The sequence below is a fragment of the Solanum lycopersicum genome, chromosome 10 (genome assembly GCF_036512215.1).
Source record: "Solanum lycopersicum chromosome 10, SLM_r2.1".
Classification (NCBI taxonomy): Eukaryota; Viridiplantae; Streptophyta; class Magnoliopsida; order Solanales; family Solanaceae; genus Solanum; species Solanum lycopersicum.
The window spans coordinates 519,194-537,988 of NC_090809.1; the positions used below are offsets into that span (position 1 = coordinate 519,194).

The 18,795-nt window shown below is 29.6% G+C and overlaps 3 protein-coding genes and 1 non-coding gene across 5 annotated transcripts; 2 read left to right on the forward strand and 2 right to left on the reverse strand.

The window, feature by feature from the left end:
• Positions 1–274: 274 nt before the first annotated feature.
• Positions 275–354, reverse strand: TRNAL-UAG (transfer RNA leucine (anticodon UAG)). Its single transcript has one exon. It is a non-coding gene; the product is annotated as a tRNA-Leu (tRNA).
• A 961-nt stretch (positions 355–1,315) lies between these two features.
• Positions 1,316–3,508, forward strand: LOC101245700 (probable xyloglucan endotransglucosylase/hydrolase protein 8). The gene is made up of 4 exons (XM_004248462.5): positions 1,316–1,669; positions 1,816–1,916; positions 2,115–2,317; positions 2,959–3,508. Exons 1-4 carry the CDS (start codon positions 1,510–1,512, stop codon positions 3,359–3,361), a joined length of 867 nt encoding a protein of 288 aa, XP_004248510.2. The 5' UTR covers positions 1,316–1,509; the 3' UTR covers positions 3,362–3,508.
• Positions 3,509–3,644: 136 nt separating this feature from the next.
• On the reverse strand, positions 3,645–9,458 carry LOC101255340 (gibberellin 2-beta-dioxygenase 8). 2 transcript variants are annotated; one of them, XM_004248346.5, is made up of 5 exons: positions 9,407–9,458; positions 8,981–9,047; positions 6,704–7,155; positions 4,470–4,803; positions 3,645–4,102 (listed from the first exon to the last, which is right to left on the reverse strand). In XM_004248346.5, the coding sequence occupies exons 2-5, from the start codon at positions 9,017–9,019 to the stop codon at positions 3,863–3,865; spliced, it is 1,065 nt and encodes a 354-aa protein (XP_004248394.3). In that variant the 5' UTR covers positions 9,020–9,047; positions 9,407–9,458; the 3' UTR covers positions 3,645–3,862. The 2 variants fall into 2 exon arrangements, with proteins under 2 accessions (XP_004248394.3, XP_019071408.2); XM_019215863.3 differs by lacking the exons at positions 8,981–9,047; positions 9,407–9,458 and adding an exon at positions 7,321–7,440.
• A 7,050-nt stretch (positions 9,459–16,508) lies between these two features.
• LOC101255037 (pyruvate, phosphate dikinase regulatory protein 1, chloroplastic) lies at positions 16,509–18,528 on the forward strand. Its single transcript, XM_004248345.4, has 3 exons — positions 16,509–17,111; positions 17,330–17,972; positions 18,166–18,528. Exons 1-3 carry the CDS (start codon positions 16,671–16,673, stop codon positions 18,267–18,269), a joined length of 1,188 nt encoding a protein of 395 aa, XP_004248393.2. The 5' UTR covers positions 16,509–16,670; the 3' UTR covers positions 18,270–18,528.
• Positions 18,529–18,795: the final 267 nt, after the last annotated feature.

An 18,795-nucleotide genomic window follows, 5' to 3' on the forward strand; every position in this document is an offset into this window, starting at 1 on the left:
AGTAAATTTAGTACTTAGATAATATTCGGATTGGGGTTCAAGAGTGTTGACGATTAAACTAATTTTTGAAGAACTTATCATGAATATAATTAATGGTATTAATATATATGGTGATTTTGTCTGTTCGAGATACAAATGAAGGAAGAGCTACTAATTCAATTTTTTTGAAGAATGAAAATTGGCGATTAACTAAAATAAGTTTTTCAAAGAATAAAGATTGACGATATCTAACTAATTTAATTTTTCGAAAAATGAAAATTATCATGAATAAAATTGACAGCTGTGGGATTTGAACCCACGCCCTTTCGGACCAGAGCCTAAATCTGGCGCCTTAGACCACTCGGCCAAACTGTCTTTTTGTTATCAAAACATTTCATGTTGTAATTAGTACTTATATTTCTAATAATCTGTATAATAGAAATTTCCAAATCTATTAATCAAATTATAAAAGAGATTCTTCTGGGACAAAATCGAAAAGGAACATATTTAAACAAAACATAATTATGAAGGCAAATATAATCCCCAAAGACAATAATAGACGCGGCTAAAAAATATGACAAGGATAAATATGAATAATATTTTAAAATTGAGGGGAAAATATGAATAAATTAATGAGTAATTATTTACCTTAGCAAAATCCAGTTGTTAAATCGAGAAGTTTATATTATAAAAACTAAACACTAATCTAATGCAGTCATGTTCATTTAAAGAAGGCATCTTAGTGCTGACTTTCTTACAACTTGTCATTTATTTTTTCTAATTTTTCTTTTTTATAAACGAGTGAACATATTACTCCATTCATTCGTTTCAATTTATTTCTCTTATTTTTCGCTTTATTTTACTTTAAAAAATTATTTTTTTAGTTCTAACTTTATATTTAAAATATTTAAAATTGTAAAATTAAATAATATTTTAATATGTTATATAATCTTTTTAAAATTTGTATCTATTAAAAATTATACAAACAAAATAAAGTGTGGAGTACTTAACTCCTCTTATCAAGTTATGTTGCATTCCTTCCTTTTTAATCTATTTCTAAAGGAATGCTACCTTTTCTAATTCGAAACAACTTTTTTTATTTTTTTTTATATTTAGCAAAATGTTTTATAACCACAAATAACTCTAATTTATTTTTAAATTACAAAATTTTAAATGTTACATCAATAATATCACATATTTAACCATCTTTGTTTTATAAGGGCCAGAATCTTACTTATTCGAAATTATTTTTTTTTAAAGAAGGAATGTTGCTTCTCGTCATATAAGCTTACAAAAATAAATATAAAAGACAATCATAAATATCAAATATAGTAACATGAGTCTTAAGCATTAAAAAACAACCTTTGGTTTATTAAAGATGTTAAACAAACATAAAATATTTTATTTCCACACTTTGCCATTAATATGAGTGAAAAGGACCATTTATTAGCCAAGAATCCTCAGTTATAATTACTCTTCCAAGAAGAATTTCAATTGAAGAAAACAAAAAAGGAGAAAAAAAATTGTTCAATGGCTAATCTCCTCTTAATTGGAGTTGTAATTGCTATGCTATGCTCTGAAATTAAATGTTCATTTGAAGACAACTTTAGTAAAAGTGATTGTCCTGACTCTCACTTCAAGACTTCTGAAGATGGACAGATCTGGTACCTATCATTAGATAACAAAGCAGGTAAGTACGTTACGTACAGTCAAATTTCTTTATAACAACATACGTTATTTGTCTAGATAGATATGTTATGAAAAAACATATAGTGCTTATTATTTTTTCATTTATTTTTGACATTTGAAACCATAAAGTACTTTTTCTTCTTATAGGTTGTGGATTTATGACCAGACAGAGATATAGATTTGGTTGGTTTAGCATGAAATTGAAATTGGTAGGAGGTGACTCAGCTGGTGTTGTTACAGCTTATTATGTAAGTTGCGACATTTTGAATATATATGTCATGCATAACTTAATTTAGTTATATATATACATTGATCATATAAAAAAATTTCTTGTGATTAATCTATTTTTGAAGTTCCTTACTATCTCAAGTTTCAACTACAAGAATTTAGTCTACCTAAATTTTTAGGTGTTAGGACTCATAAAATTTATATCTTAAATTCGTCAGATGTGCACAGAAGATGGGGCAGGGCCAACTAGAGATGAGCTAGACTTTGAGTTCTTGGGGAATAGGACAGGGGAACCATATCTTATTCAGACAAATGTGTATAAAAATGGTACTGGTGGGCGTGAGATGAGGCATGTTTTATGGTTTGACCCTACTCAAGACTTCCATACATATTCCATTCTTTGGAATTCTCATCAAATTGTGTAAGCATCTCTTTCGATTTTAAATTTGAATTAGTTTGATTAGTAGCAGAGTCTGTAATTTTACATATATAATTCAAAGTATTAAGAATGAACACATAAAAAGTCGAGAGGATTCAACATCTAATATGTTTATCTAAAAAGTAATTTTAACATTACATTATAAAATATATGTTTTGGGGGAATGAGGTTTAGATGAACCACTTGCACTCATGTGACTTCAACTTGTAACAAATTTCAATGCGAGTATCAGACATGTAGATACGGAGATTCCACTTTTAAAACATTTCATGGTTGTACTTAATTTATTAGGGTAGAGATCTGTTTTTATAAGTCAAATGAATAAATAATACTATTACACCTAGTACTACCTTCTTAGAAATTGGGGTGCACTGGTAAAAATATTATAACTTTTAAATTAGTCAACTCTTAACTTTCAAGCAAAAGGAAATAGATTTAAATGTATAAATGTCAGCCATTTCAATTTGTCACTCTTATTTTTCTTTTTACTCCATTTTAAAAAAGATTTTTTTTTCTTCACATTCCGACTTTTCACCTGATATATTTACGATCATAAATCAGATTAAAGGTTATTTTGATGCATTCTGTTCATCTTTGTATGTATTTATTTGTTGTATGTGCAGATTTTTCGTAGATAAGGTTCCAATAAGAGTATACAGAAACGCGAATTACACGAACAATTTCTTCCCTAACGAGAAGCCAATGTACTTATTTTCGAGCATATGGAACGCGGATGATTGGGCTACTCGGGGCGGGTTAGAGAAAACAGACTGGAAAAATGCACCATTTGTATCAACATATATGGATTTCAATGTTGATGCTTGTCAATGGGAAGATCCTTTCCCTTCTTGTGTTTCAACAACTACTCAAAATTGGTGGGATCAATATAATTCTTGGCACCTTTCAAGTGATCAAAAATTGGACTATGCTTGGGTGCAAAGAAATTTAGTCACTTATGATTATTGCGAAGATATTGAGAGATATAAAGTAAAGCCTGAGGAATGTTGGGTAAGTCCATGGGATTAATTACTGTTTCAATTTTGATTTAAGAGTGTGTAGATGTTGCATTGTTTTGTCATGTGTTAAAAATCATGAATTCAATTTTATAATAGGGTTACCCTAATAGCTAAGGATTTCAAATATATGCGAATGACTTTTCATTTTGAATTTAAATCAATCTTCAGACTCTCAAATTACACATATCTAGAAGTCGAGACAAATTTCCCAATTTTATACTTCAAAAATCAATGATTTGAGGTTAAAAATCTAATAGCTACTAGATTCACAATGGAATAATCGGTCTTCAGAATCGATGATTTAAGGCTCTTGGCCTTTTTAACTATTTAATTAAAGTTGTAACATAATGGAAATGATCTCTTATGATCACTTACAATTGAACAGAAGAAATGACATTTTTAGATCTCTTACTTGTAAAATTAAATATATCTCATAAAAAAGACAATAAAACTAAAAATAAATTTATAACGGCTACAAAACCAAATCTCCCGTAATTTAACTTGTGTGTGTTTAGTTGGTTGATAGAAGAAACCTAGGAAGACCTATTTTATAACCAAAACTGTTGACATCCTCTTGGACTTGTTGTCTGAATTCTCTAAATGTAAATTTTTTATAAAGACAAGGTTCAACACAACTAAGTATTTCTGTGTCATAAGAGGGACATAAGAAAAATGCTGTTGAAAATCTCTCTTTAAATTTATTTGTCACAACTCTATGTTCAACACTTCTATAAACACCATTGCTCCATGCCTGCATCATATGACACTTTTTTCATTAATTTCTAAAAAAATAAGAGAACATATTCAACCCCATAAAAGTTATAAACACTTAAGCACTCTTATTGTTTCAATTTATGTGACCGAAAATATAATTAAGAGAGTCAATAGTCAAAAACAAACTTTCGAAATTTTTGTGGCTATAAATAATCACATTTAGAGCAAAATAAGAAGTCAACCTCGTTTGCGCAAATATTTTTTTGGCTGTTATAGCAAAATATTGTTATGGCGAAGATATATAGTATAAGCTAACGTGAAAAAAAAGTGTTTACAAATGAAATTAGATGATTACAGTGAAATGTTATTATAGAGGATATAGTATAGGAAAACGATTGAAATACCTGGAATAAATCTCCAATATTAATGATAAGTGCTTCAGGATTAGGCTTAACAGATATCCATTTGCCATCTCTAAATAATTGCAAGCCTCCAATCTCATCTTGATGCAATATTGTGAGGAAGTCACTATCAGTATGTGGCATTAATCCAAAGAGTTGTGGTGAAATAGGGCATGCTGGATATCTATTCATTCTTAGGTAACAAGTACTTGACAAACATGTTTCTTTAAAATAATCCAACTTATAATTATAATAATCTCCCAATTCTTCTGCTAATAATCTTGCTAATTCTTGTGCTAATTCAGATAATGTTATTGCAAATTCTTCCATGGTAAAGCTGAATTCATCCAAAAAAATAAAATAAAAAAATTAAATCAATTATCAGATCATTCAAAAAATTATATATACGGATAACTACCTTTTTAAAATGTAAAAATGTTACATGTTATTAGCGGTGCAGCATTGTTTGGTTATTGGGATGATAAACAACGAATTGAAATGTGTCATAGAGATTATCTATCCTATATGAAATAGTCAATTCTATTATTTTAATACAAAGAAGTTTCCAAAAATTCTTATTCGTTATAAAATAGCCAATTAATATTTTATGAGATTATTTATCTTATCTTTATATAAAATAACCGATCCTATTTTTTCTTATCCCATTGATGTCTAAAATCATTATTTCTTATATCATTGACGTCCAAACAACCTCATAGTCTATATGAAATAGCCAATTCTATTATTTTAATTAAGAATAATTTTCAAAAATTGTTACTCTTTTCTTATTCAGTCGACGTTCAAATAATCTTTCATGAAATAATTTATCCTATCTTCTATATGAAATAGCCAATTCTATTATTTTTAATATATAATATTTTTCAAAAATTATTATTCCTTATCTCATCGATGATCAAACAACCTCATTAATATTAGGTAAGGGTGGTCCAGGGTTAACTTTTTGCATTTTTGTTTTAGGTTGACTGCCCTTGTCCAAACTCCAAAGTCATGAGGATAAGGATTAAGACATCTCCTCCTAAAGAAATGCCAAATGCATGAAACACACATTATTTTTTCCTAAAATTAATACACTTTTCACTTTTTAGGACACTCATCTCATTAAAAAGTACTGGATCATCAAATAAACAACCCCACAAGTCACAAAAAATGAACCATCATTATCAACAAGCCTGTCAATTTATCATATACTTCCACTGTGCGTACACATTGAAATTTTATGGAACTTTAGAAGATGTGTTCGATTCGAATTGAGACTCTACAAATTGTGTTTAATTCAGACTATGATTCTTGGAGGCTACTCAACCCTAAACCCTAGTTTATGCCTATATAAAGGGTATTAAATTCTCTTAAAAGGCAACTTGAAAATTCCATAAAGAGATCAAGATCTTGAATACTCCACAAATTAATGGTTGAGGTCAAAATCTAAATCATCCTAGTTTGAGAAATACGTCACTAACGGTCCTCGAATCATGAGATCAACAGAATTGTACCCCAATCTATCTTGATTAATAAAATCATGTTTCTTCATATTTTATTTGTATAGTTTATTTATTTTCCATATGTTTAAAATTTATTGCAAACGGAATAATAGCTTCTTGCCTAATAAGGACTAGCCGTCGGCAGCGCTCAAAAACGTTTATTATATCAACAAAAATTATAATAAAATAATAGATACTACTTCATTTTTAAACAGATATCTCCTAGATACATACTCACATATGTTAGGAAATGTTTACTCCTATTTCGAGGGAAATATAAATTTTTATCGACCTTCAAATAGAATAACAGAAATTGAATGAAAAATAAAAAAGGAGGCATAAGATCAGTATTTAGTCAACCCTTCAGAACTATTCAATATTTAGTTGCATTTTTAACCTAAAAGAGAAAAATAATTTTTTCTTAACTATAACATAATTTAACTTAAATCCATAAATTTTACTATGACACTTTTGTTTTCTCTCCAAGAGAAGGACAAAAAGGAAGACTAGATGACGAAGATATAACAATATCTTAGTTCGTCACATCGCTAAAATATATTAAAGAAAAAATTCAAAAAAAATCCATTATAATATAATTTAATTTAACTTTAAGTCATAAATTTTACTGAGACATGTCTGTTTTTTCTCCTTTTCTAGTGCATCGAAGAAAAAGAAGACCATATGACAAATATATTAATTAATCATAAATAAAAACATACATATAACTAAAATATGTACCTGAGGCTGCTGAAACCCTTTGAAACATCTGAGAGAGGTACATGAAAAGCTTCCGACCATGAAATCTGCCGAAGGCAAGTCGCCGTTGGCGTTCCCCAACGGTAACTTCCTTCGGAGAAATTAAGACTTTTATCAATATTTATCTTTTCATTGAACGTTTTCTTGAAAAGCTTGACTTGCTCCGTCCTCATTTGTCCCAAAATATTAGGTGAAACTCCATGGTTCACCACTTGGAAAAAACCCCATTCTCGCGATGCCTTGGCTATCTTCTTCTTGCATTCTTCTCTCTCGAATTTGTTTCCATAGTTAAGTTGATGAAGATTTATCAAAGGCAACTCGCATTCTTCCACCATGAATAGGTCAATGTGTTCATCATCGACTATATTGGTATCAATAAGATTTTTGTATGTCTCCACAAATGGAGGATCAGGTGATTCTTCCATGCTTATGGTCTGAAAAGAAATGTGGTGTCAGATAACATCACATGAAATTCACCAGAAAAATGTAGAATATATATAGCATTTTTTGTGGTGCCTCTCTTGTCTACTTTCGCTTGAAAATTACATTATATAGCTAAGGGAAAAAAAAAAGTAAAGTAAATGTTTATGTATACATACATTGAATTGGCTTTTTGATTTACGCGTGTCATTCTTTTGCAGGGATAATGTTTCTTTGTACCGTTCAAATTTTATAGGATGTCCCCGTAGGGTATATGTATGCATATATACTAATTTTTGTGTTCTGATTTAAGTGTCTTATTTTTTTTTACAAGTTTATTTCAAAGTGAATATGTATTTCTATATTTGGTAACTTCTATCTAGTATTCTACGTAAATTGTTTAAGATTATAAGAATAAAATGATATTTTGATTAATTACACAAGTTTTTAATCTAAGATTATTATTATATTCAAAAGTCTTTCTAATTTTTTTACTACACATTTAATCGAATCTGAACTCTACTTAAGGCTTATTTAAAAATTTGTAATTGGCACCTATACTTGTTTTCGAAATATGACCAAAATTATGTTGTAGAATATGGTGATATATCATTTGAGTATATTAGGAAGAAAAGAGAATCAAACACTATGTTTCTTGAATTTGTGATATTATGTTTTTTGGTCAGGACAATTTAAATGGCATTTGGACATAAAGAAATATGTGTGTCCTATAATTAGGAGGGAGGTGGTGAAGGAGCAAAAGAGCCTTGTGCACCCAAACAACGACAATTGGGGTCCCATTGGCATTTAAAAATTGAAATATTGCATGTGTATTTAATTGGTCAAAGATCCTAAGGTCGATAATTAGACAAATGCGTGTAAAATCAGGATTTGAACTTCATAGAGTTAAGATTTTAATTTTTTAAATTAATTATTTCATAGATATTTTGAGACATTCCAATCAAAGGTTGGATCGAATCGATATAAATCTAGCTCCATACGAATTTAGAGTGTTATATACATTCTATTGTAAAAAAATTATATTATATATTTACTTAAAAAGAGATTTTTTGTTTGCGTATGTTATTATACATTAATTTTACTTAGATTTTTTTTTAATTTACTATTTCATATTTTGATATATTTTAATAAAAATTCTAACTTCGAGATTTTTTTTATTTTTTTATATTTTTATGATTCTCCATCACAAATCATGGTACACATGCTCTATCAAAGTTGACAGCCTCCAGCCTCCAGCCTCGTTTATTTTATTAATTAAAAATAATGTTCATGTTCCCTTTTCATTTGGGGAAGGGGTTGGGTGGGGTGTATAATACAAAGATTCATTTTTGTTGAATGTTAGTTTTTCAAATAATAAAATCAATTATCCCTCCAAAATATTTTATCATAATTCCGATTTGCATGTGTTTTAAAAATTACATAAAAAAACACTATTAACATATATAGTTAATAATTCAGCATATGAGAAAGTTATTAATCAATATCTTTATTATATAAAATGAAACGAAGGAAGTATAAAGTTTGATACACATAAATATAAAAGTAATTATATTTTCTAAAAGTTTAAGCTAGTATAGTAAAAACGCTTTATATTTACTTAATTGTTCTTCAACACTAGCTACTAGCTAGAGTTAGCATATTATCCAAATTTTGTAACGAAGTGTTGTAGTATAATTAAAAATAACCACTTTCTCTATTAATAGTTTAACCTTATAGATCAGATGGTCACACACTAAAATTCAAAACACTAATTTCATATAACATCAATATCGATAACTTAAAACTATTCTAATTAATTTGCAAAGATTTTTTTCTTACTTGGTTTGCTTGTAGAGGTACGCTTGAAGACTTGGTCATAGAGCTTACACTTAATTTGCCTGTGTTACTAAAGAAGCAATCCACATAAAAATATCATCAATAATAAATAATACGCTATAATTCAAATGAAAAAAAACAAAAACTAAATAATAATACTAGTGTGCATGGCTACGCCAAAAACAATATTACTATTTAAGTAGTGTTGCTTCCCAAACTTTAAAATTTTGCATTTGCCTGTAAATATGATATTCTTTATAACACTCACATTAAAATGATTTTTTAGAACGTAAAAGAATTCGAACCTCAAGATGAATAAAGACATAAATAACTAAATAAAAATATGTTCTACTTACCAAATCAACAAATACTACATGAAAAATAAAACCAAAATAATTAAAAAAAAGGAAAAGAAAAAGGGTAACTTACATGGAGAATAAACTAAGCTTCTTAGGCAGTCGATTGTTTTGTAATGCAGAAAAAGATAATATTTATAGGGAAAGGAAACAACTTGTAGGGAAAAAAAATAGTTAAATGTGGTTAGGCGAATTAAGAATTTAAAATTTTTAAAATTTTAAGTCGTGATAAGAGAAGTAACTAATTTTGAGATTAGTTTTAGAAAGAATTTATTTTATGTTTGGTTATCAAAATTACGTGAAACTTATTTCAGAATTATAATGTTATGTTCATTCACGTTAGGGGTGATAACAATTCTGAAATAATTAGTTTCGAGATAACTTATTTTCAACTATACAAGTTTTAAGTGCAACTAATTCATGAAATCTTAATGTACGATTATTTTTTTGTATATTGATAAATTTTTATGTATAAATAAATTTGAATCGAAATTAGTGAGTTCTATTTACGAATCTAAACACAGGATGATATTAATATTATTATTTGAGTGTGTATAGCAGAAGAAAACGTGTCTCATTAACAAATCAGAGAAATTCTTCTGCCTTTTATGGCAAATATCTTTTTTCCTTTGATGTTACCTTTTTTTGCTATATGTTTATTGGTGTAGTTCGAAAGAGTGATCTTTTAAGGATGTGTTTAATAGAAAGAAAGATATTTTTTATGAATAATATATTTTAAAAAAAAGTTGATTTTTTTTTTTATTTTAGTATTTGTTGTAAGTAAGAAAATATTATTATATTTATTTATAATTTATCAAAACATTAGGGGAGTAAGAGGGAAAGTGGACTTGGGCTTGGTAATTTGATTAGTTAGGGAGGAGGTAATGAATTTTTATTTATTTTTCATTCGATGTTAAGTATTTATATTGTGTAAAATTTTATTCGAGGAAAACATTTTCTATTATTAATTTTTTTTGTATTCAGGTTTTGAACTCAAAATCTCAGATCAAGAAAGAACTAGCCCACGTCGCTACACCACATCCATCGGTGGTGAAGATAATGAATTTGAATCATATAAAATTCGTTATACCATGCTTTCATTAGAGAAATTATTTATCTCATTTTGAAGAATTTATTTTTTAACAGAATATATATTTTTTCTTTTTTCGTTAAAAAAATTATTTATCTCGTTTTAAAAAACTTTCTTCTCAAAAAAAAATAAACATTTCGAAAAATTTTGACCAATCAAATATACGAAATTGAAAAATATTTTTTTCAATAGCTAATACACCCTTAATTTCATTGGCTAGGTGAGTGAGAAAAAGTAGTGGTTTGAATTTTTATTTTTTTGGGGGGGATAATTAAATTTAGTTTAATTTTTTCTTTTTTCCTAATTGAAGTATTTATATTACGCAAGATTTGGTGTCATTTCTAATAGCATATTATTCAACCAATAATGGTTGTTGAAAACCTAACTTAATTTTCAATCACAAACTTAATATTGTTTCATTTGGCTCTCATTCTTCCAAGTCTTGCCTCCCTCCATCATTCAATATATTTCATCTATTAAATTTCTTTTTCCTCTTCTCCAAATTCTTATAGTATGAATTTTGACAAATACTTGGACATACATTTTTTAATCGATTATATTGAAATATATTTTTATAAATCTTGAATATTGAGTTGATCTAATTTGATTTAATTTAAAAATTTAATACATAATACATGTTAAATTTTTTTTGTATATTTATTTTTTTCAATATTTTTTATTAAAAAATTCTGACTCCGCGACTGTGTCAAGAAAAACAAGACACATGATAAATTTCTCGACCGGTCCCAAACAAGAAAAAACATGGGGAATTATTTATAAAACAAAGTCTCATATTTCGTCTAGACTCCACGTCTACACTATTGAAACAAAGGAAATTTTTTTGCAGGCTGAGAATTTAAAAACTTCCATGTGCAATGCTTTGATGCAGGACACAAGCTACTGATGATGGATACTTATTATTTTTTGTACCATACCCTTGGCTTCATTTTATGATATATATATATATATATATATATATATATATATATAATCTTTAATAATCTTAGTTGATATTTTCACATATTGCATTTTAACATCATAGTCCTTAGCTTATTTAAGACACGTCTCCTTGTTCGATTAGGATATTTTTTTAAAAAATAAAATAAAATTGAGCACATGGCTTGTATTATTTAATTAAGTAAAAATAAACATAACAAACATCCAACAATAAACAAAAATTAGGCCCCAAATGGACCCTAAAATAAATAAAGAGTGAATTGGAGAAATTTCACTAGTTTAGGAGCTAATTATTTAGATTTAAGATAGTAAGAATATTATGAATCTTATCTTATTTTGGGTTTTGGATACATAGATCTTTCGCGTCCAATTACATGTATCTCAGAATTAAGCGTTATTTCTTCTAGGTACATTGTATCGAAGTGAATTAGTTGTATGTATCAATTGCCTCACTCAAACTCTCCTATCTCGCTTGCCTCGCTCTCTGTATCTGATAAGCCAGATACATGTATCTAGTGTGATTCACACGTATCTAGAAATCTTGCACGCTTCTTTTCTTCTATCGCTTACCTCCTCTCTCACTATTTTAGTGTATCTGGAAGTAAAAATACATGTGTCTAGATATACTGTTGAGTTTTATTTGCCCTAAATTTCTTACCATAAATAGGTTTTCCTTGTAGGAAAAGGTTTTGGATTGATTTCTTGTAGGGAAAGGTTTAGGATTCTATAAATAGAGACATGTTCCTTCTAACTTAATTAGCATTCACAATGTAGTCTTAAGGGCTTTGAGAGTTTGGTTAGAGAGAGAATTTGTTGGTCACAAGCTTGATACGTTATCACTTGTGTGAACCTCCCATGTATTCTGAGTGAATTGGTTGAGGTTGTTTCCCTCTGTATTTTGTACTCTCATATTTATAGTGGATTGCTCATCTCCTTTGTGGACGTAGGTCGATTGACCGAACCACGTTAAATCTTTGTGTCTTTTGGTATATTTCTCGTTGTCTTCTTACTCGTGGTCTTTTGAGGTTTGCTTTGCTAGCTTCCGCGTTTACACCTACTTATTTTCGATCCTAACATATACCTGACTTGATATGATATGAAATCGTTAATTAATAAGACAACATGTAGTTATTTCAAATTATTAAAAAAACAGTAAACATGATATAAATGTTTGTCTAATTAGATGGTTTTTTCATATATATATATATATATATGCCTTGATGTGAATGTTTTCTTTTTTAATCTTCAAAGAGTCTAAGTATCCTTCCTCTAAAGCTGACCACAACTCTAACATTGGTTTTATCAATGAAATCTGAGAGCTTTATTATATATTGTGATGCTTTAGGAAATAGTCTTGGGTGTGTTTTGCTGAAAGAGTCAAGGTGATAACTTATGTCTCGAGTTAATAGAAAGCGCGCAAAAAAGAATTATCCCACTCATGATTTAGATTTAACGGTAATTATACTTGATTTGAATGTTCAGTGGAATTATATCTTAGTATACTATGACATATTCATAAACAAACTTTTTAAATCCTTGAGGACAAATTGAGAGCTTATGTGATTAATTTGGAGGCCGTTTATAAATTATCGATGAGTTCGTATCTGATTAGCAATTATCAAGCGATTATTGAATATTTTATTAGCTAAATCATTTCATACGCCCTAGTCTTTTTTTATAACTTTGACTCACCAATATATTGATCATCTTTTATCAAATAAAATAATTTTTTTTAACTCTACTTAAATTGATAATTTTGTAATTGTAAATCACAATGAAAACTATATGAAAATCTAAATTGATTCAGCAACGACTTTTCATAATATATAATGGACAAAAGAGTTATAGGGACAAAAATATCTTGGATGTAGAGTACATAGTACGTGAAAAAGTATAGTTGAAAGTATCACTTAGGCATAATACATAAATATATCCTTTAACTTGATTTTAAATTATACCTATGTCCTTCAACTTTGGGTGTGCACAAATAGACACTTAAACTTGTATAAAGTTGAATAAATAGACATACATCCTACATGTCATTTTTTGTCCTACGTGGTGTCTTACGTGTATTGTACCATGTAGGACTCATGTGTTTATTCATTTAAAAATTGGATAGTTAAAGTATATGTTTGTGCATTATGAAATTGAAGGTCAAAACTAAAATTTGAAGCTAAATTTAGGGTTCAATATATGTATTATCCCTATTACTTATGAAGGGTATGATATAGTTTGGAACGAAGGAAAAATTGAATACAAGGAGCATGTAATAATTCATTCGGTCATTTCGAGTTTTAGAACCCATTTCCCCTATTTGAGCGTTGAGACTTTCTTTAGACTCATTTTACATTTTATAACCGGAAAATGTACAAGTACCTCCTCAATCTACGCTTGAAATTTCAGAGACACACTTATATTATACTAAGGTCTTATTATCCCTGAACTTATTTTATAAGTAATTTTCTACCCCTTTTCGGCCTACGTCGCACTAGCTTGAAAAAAAAAGTCAATCATCATTGGGCCCACAAGATAGTGTCACGTAGGTCGAAAAGGGGTAAAAATTACTAATAAAATAAGTTCACGGGAATAATAGAACCTTAACATAATATAAATGTGTTTCTGAAATTTCGAGCGTAGATTGAGGGGAAACTTATACATTATCCCTTTTATAACTTGCGAGTATGTGTGAGATAAATTTAACAAGACTCAGATGCATTAAAAAATTAAGACTAGTGATTTTAAAATTAAAAGTTAACCAAAATCAACATTGTAGGTATATGATAACAAACTTTAATTCAAAATTTGAATCTCCTTCACAAGTTCGATAAGGTTCTACGTGTGATACCCTAATATTCCATTTCAGTAATGCGTGGTCTTTAATCAGCAAACAACAAAACATTATCATGCTAACCTCGAGCATGCCCATGCTCTAGTTATATCTTATCTTCAACTAAAATTATTTAAGCATGATTTGACTATAAAGTACTCCCTTCGTCCTGAATTATTTGTTATGTTGATTTGATTAATTTTCAAAGGTAAATTAGATTATTACATTAATTTGATATTTTAAATAAAAAAATTAGATATTCTTAAACTATATGAAAAGTAGTATAAATTACAAGTTTTTGTATATTAATATGATGAAAAAATTCATCTTAAAATATTGATCAAAGTTCTTATAATTTGACTCTAAAATAAAAAACATGACAAACACTAATTATTTTTCATTTACTTTCTCTCTCATGATAAAGACCACAAGCAAAAAGAATATCGACCAAATGTTAATGAGTGATAATATTCAACTTGAAAAAAGTTGAATTAATAAATTGGAGAATTAAATGTAAAATGTGCAATTTCATTCAACTAGAGGATTTATATTAGATTTAGCTCCTAATTAATTTTAAGAAGATTCATTTTCTTGTATGCAATGTTAAGGAAAATTTGTTAAGAGTTTCTACTGTATTGTGTGAGTTATTTTGTTGATGTGATTTAAATATTTTGATCTAAATTCTGAAATTGAATTAATTTTCTTTTTGACATAGTATTAGAGTCAGATGCATCCATATCAACGTGGTCCTATTACATTATCCAAGCACCATATGTCCAAAATTAATAATTTCGAAAGGCACTTCCTTTGAAAGAAGGGAAAATTTATACCAAATCAAAAATCATTTTCATTAGTGAAAAAGACTTTCATTACAACCACTCCAAGACTGACTAATAAGTTTGGGGATTGCCGATTAGCAAATAAATTAGTCACGCTTGATTTGATTAAAGAGAAAAGGATCCAAATCTAACCAATTATTTAAGGCGTAAAAATTTTAATTTTATAGATTTGAAACATTAAAAAAATACATTTTATTGAGTTCTTGATAATATATTTGAGTCACGTCTATTATTAATATATGTATTTTGAATCACGTCTATTATATATTTATTTAAATTACGTGTATTATTAAATTCTACTGAACTCACGTACAAAGAATATTTATAATAAAGTCATGTTTTCTATTCAATTTTCATCATCTATATTCAATATACAATAAGTGATGTGAGGTTTGCGTTAGCCACACGTGATTGCGATGAGATTAAATTAAATAAACCATCATTTCGATCTAATAGTGATTGAAAAAATCTACTATAGTACTCTCTATTTCAAAAAAGTTAATGATAGTTTCATCTGATCAAAAAGATATAATCATGCCTTTTCTATTTTAATAAAAAATACCATTTATTTTGAATAGCAAAAATATGAAAATTTAATATCTTTTTCTCAACTAGATGATGATATGATCATAAAGTTGATAGGTAAGTATGAAGCTCTAATGAGATATCATTTGCCCAAAGCTTTCTACCATTAGAGTCCACAAATTAAAGGAAAAATCAGTTCTCTTGTTGGGGGACTATGGAATTAAAAGTAACGTTATCTCTTAATTTGTAGGTCCTTAAATAAATTATTATTATTATTATTAGATAGATAAGCCTATGATTTGAACTCTAGATGCCACATTGTGTAATCGTAATAATGGGTCGGTATACTAGTTAGCCGACGACGCTTTGCTAATTAAGTAGAGAGTTTATCAGAAATAAAAATTTCTGCATTTATCATATTCTCTTCAAACTCCTAAATAAGTTTTGTAAAACTATATAGTAAAGCAAACATCCCTAATATATAACTATTCAACTACACGGTAATTTTAAAAATTTATTAAGACGTTCCTTTGAATTTCTTATAAATTGTGCCTATATACGGTCCTTACATCAGACCAGGGGCGGAGCTACAACCTAGTAAAGATGGTTAGATTAACATTTTTCGTCGATAAAATATAGTCTAATATCTGGATATATTATATATTGAACACTCTTCACATAACAAATGCAGATAGTCTAGCGGTAGGCACCCTCATTTACTGCACCTACTCATGGTAAAAAAAAAAAAAAAAAGTTTTGTGTACTCACTCCGCTAAAAAAAGATTATCAACTCTTTAACGATTGAACTATCTTGATGAAATTTTTAGCTCCGCCACTGAATCGTCAGACTGATACTTAGACACTCTAGATGAATTGATGTCGAATACTGAATACAAATAAATACATAAAATTCTAAAACACGACATCTTTTATTATCGCGTTTCAGTTGCGGAAGATGTTAAATATGGGCCCAATTAGAATAGTTGGGCCGATCCAAAACCATTTTAATTTTATGGGCTGAAACCGCAAAAAATCTCAACTGATTCGGCGTTTTCAGATCATTTTATTTTATGAAAAAATAAAACAAAATTACAAGGAGATGATTTGTTCTTCTAGCTTACGCGTGTCCGGTTCCGGCAGGGGCACCAGAAACAGTCCATCTCCACCGGCGATTTCTGATAATTCCGATGATTCTCAGTCGCAGGTACGAAGGATTAAAGCCAGCCCTCAGCTAAACCGGTGGTCCAGAGCTCGAAGCATCCGGTCCGGCAGGAAACTAGACCGGTCCGCTGTGGGCACTGAATTACGCGACAAGTCTGGTTCACCGGTTCGAAGTGAACCGGAAATTGAATTGCCTATAGGTGATAGCAGGTCCTGGTCGTCAGACGATGAAAAGGAGGTTAATGGTGGAAAACCGATATTTATGGTGTCTGATGGAACTGGATGGACGGCGGAGCACGCCGTTAACGCAGCTTTAGGTCAATTTGATTATTGCTTAGTCGATCGTGTTTGCCCTGTGAATACTCACTTGTTCTCTGGGGTAAGTTTGTTTATCTGATTATAATGTCTGTTTAATAATACAATATATATTTTTATACTGTTACAATGTATTGTGTTAAGTATGTATCGCTGGAGTTGTAAATTTGATTCATGTGAAAAGCATTCTGTATGAATGACCATGTTAACTATCTAACTAATTATTTGATGATTAAGCTTAGTTTTGAACTTTTTATGCTTGATGGACCTTGATTTTTCTAGATTGATGATGTTGAAAAATTAATGGAGATAGTGAAGCAAGCAGCCAAAGAAGGGGCAATGGTTGTCTATACTTTAGCTGAGCCTTCCATGGCTCAATTTGCCAAACAAGCATGTGAACACTGGGGCGTAGCATCTAGTGATATACTCGGGCCAATTACAGAGGCAATTGCTGGCCATCTTGGTGTTTCACCTTCTGGCCTTTCTCGTTGGGCTCCTGAGAGGCAGAAATCTCCTCTCAGCGAGGAATACTTCAGGAGGATTGAAGCAATTGAATTTACCATAAAGCAAGATGATGGTGCCTTGCCGCGAAACCTGCATATGGCGGATATAGTTCTAACTGGTGTTTCACGAAGTGGGAAGACACCGCTATCCATTTATCTAGCACAGAAAGGATATAAAGTAGCTAATGTCCCCATTGTCATGAATATAGACTTACCAAGTACACTGTTTGAAGTTAACCCGGAAAAGGTTTTTGCTTTGACAATAAATCCCGTTGTTCTGCAATCCATCAGAAGAGCAAGAGCTAAGACTCTGGGTATGGACGGACAACTGAAGACCAACTATTGTGACATGGATTACGTGAAAGAAGAATTGGAATACGCAGGGAAAATTTTTGCGCAAAATCCTGTCTGGCCAGTGATAGGTAATTCACATTCTTTATTTTTTTTTTGGTAGTTTGTTCTGTGCTCAAGTTTTTCTGTTGTCTGATAGTAGGAGTAAATCCTTACTTAACAATTAGGTGTTAACCTCCACAATTACGCCAACAGACGAATTTGAGGAAGTTAATTCCTAGAAATTTTGTTGATTTGTTTTCCCCATTGTTGCTTTGGCTGCAGAAGTTACGTCTAAAGCTATTGAAGAAACAGCTGTTATTGTTCTGAGACTTTACCATGACAGAAAGAATAGATGTTCAATGCCAAGAATTTCCAAACGCTATTAAACTGTGTTTCTCAAGCATTGATGTATCAGATCTCAAAGACAATACTTGAAATCCAAGATATCTTCTTTGTGCTGGCAGAGTGCCAGAGCAATAAACGTACTGCGGTTGCAACCTATGTATAGCAGGTGTTGGTACATTTTGTTTGATATTGTATAATACTCTATGTAGTTTGCACACATAATAGGTAATGTCAACTCTTACTGTATCTCAAATAATTATTCCAACGATATAAACTTTGAATACAGATAATGTTGTTGCATCTCCCTTACATTTTATAAATGTGTATCATTGCTACTTTGAAGTTGGCATAGGATCTCAAAAGAAACCGAGATGAGTAGGAGGCAGGACATGAAGGAAATGTGAGAAAAATAGCAAAAGGTTGGTTATTCCTCGCTCTTCATTAAAATTTTGTGAATTAGATCTGTATACAGGGCAGCGTAACTCCTTTATTTGTTATTAAAACATCAGTCAGTATGAGATACCGACAACTTCAAGTTGTATTAACAACTCATCTACAAGTTTAAGT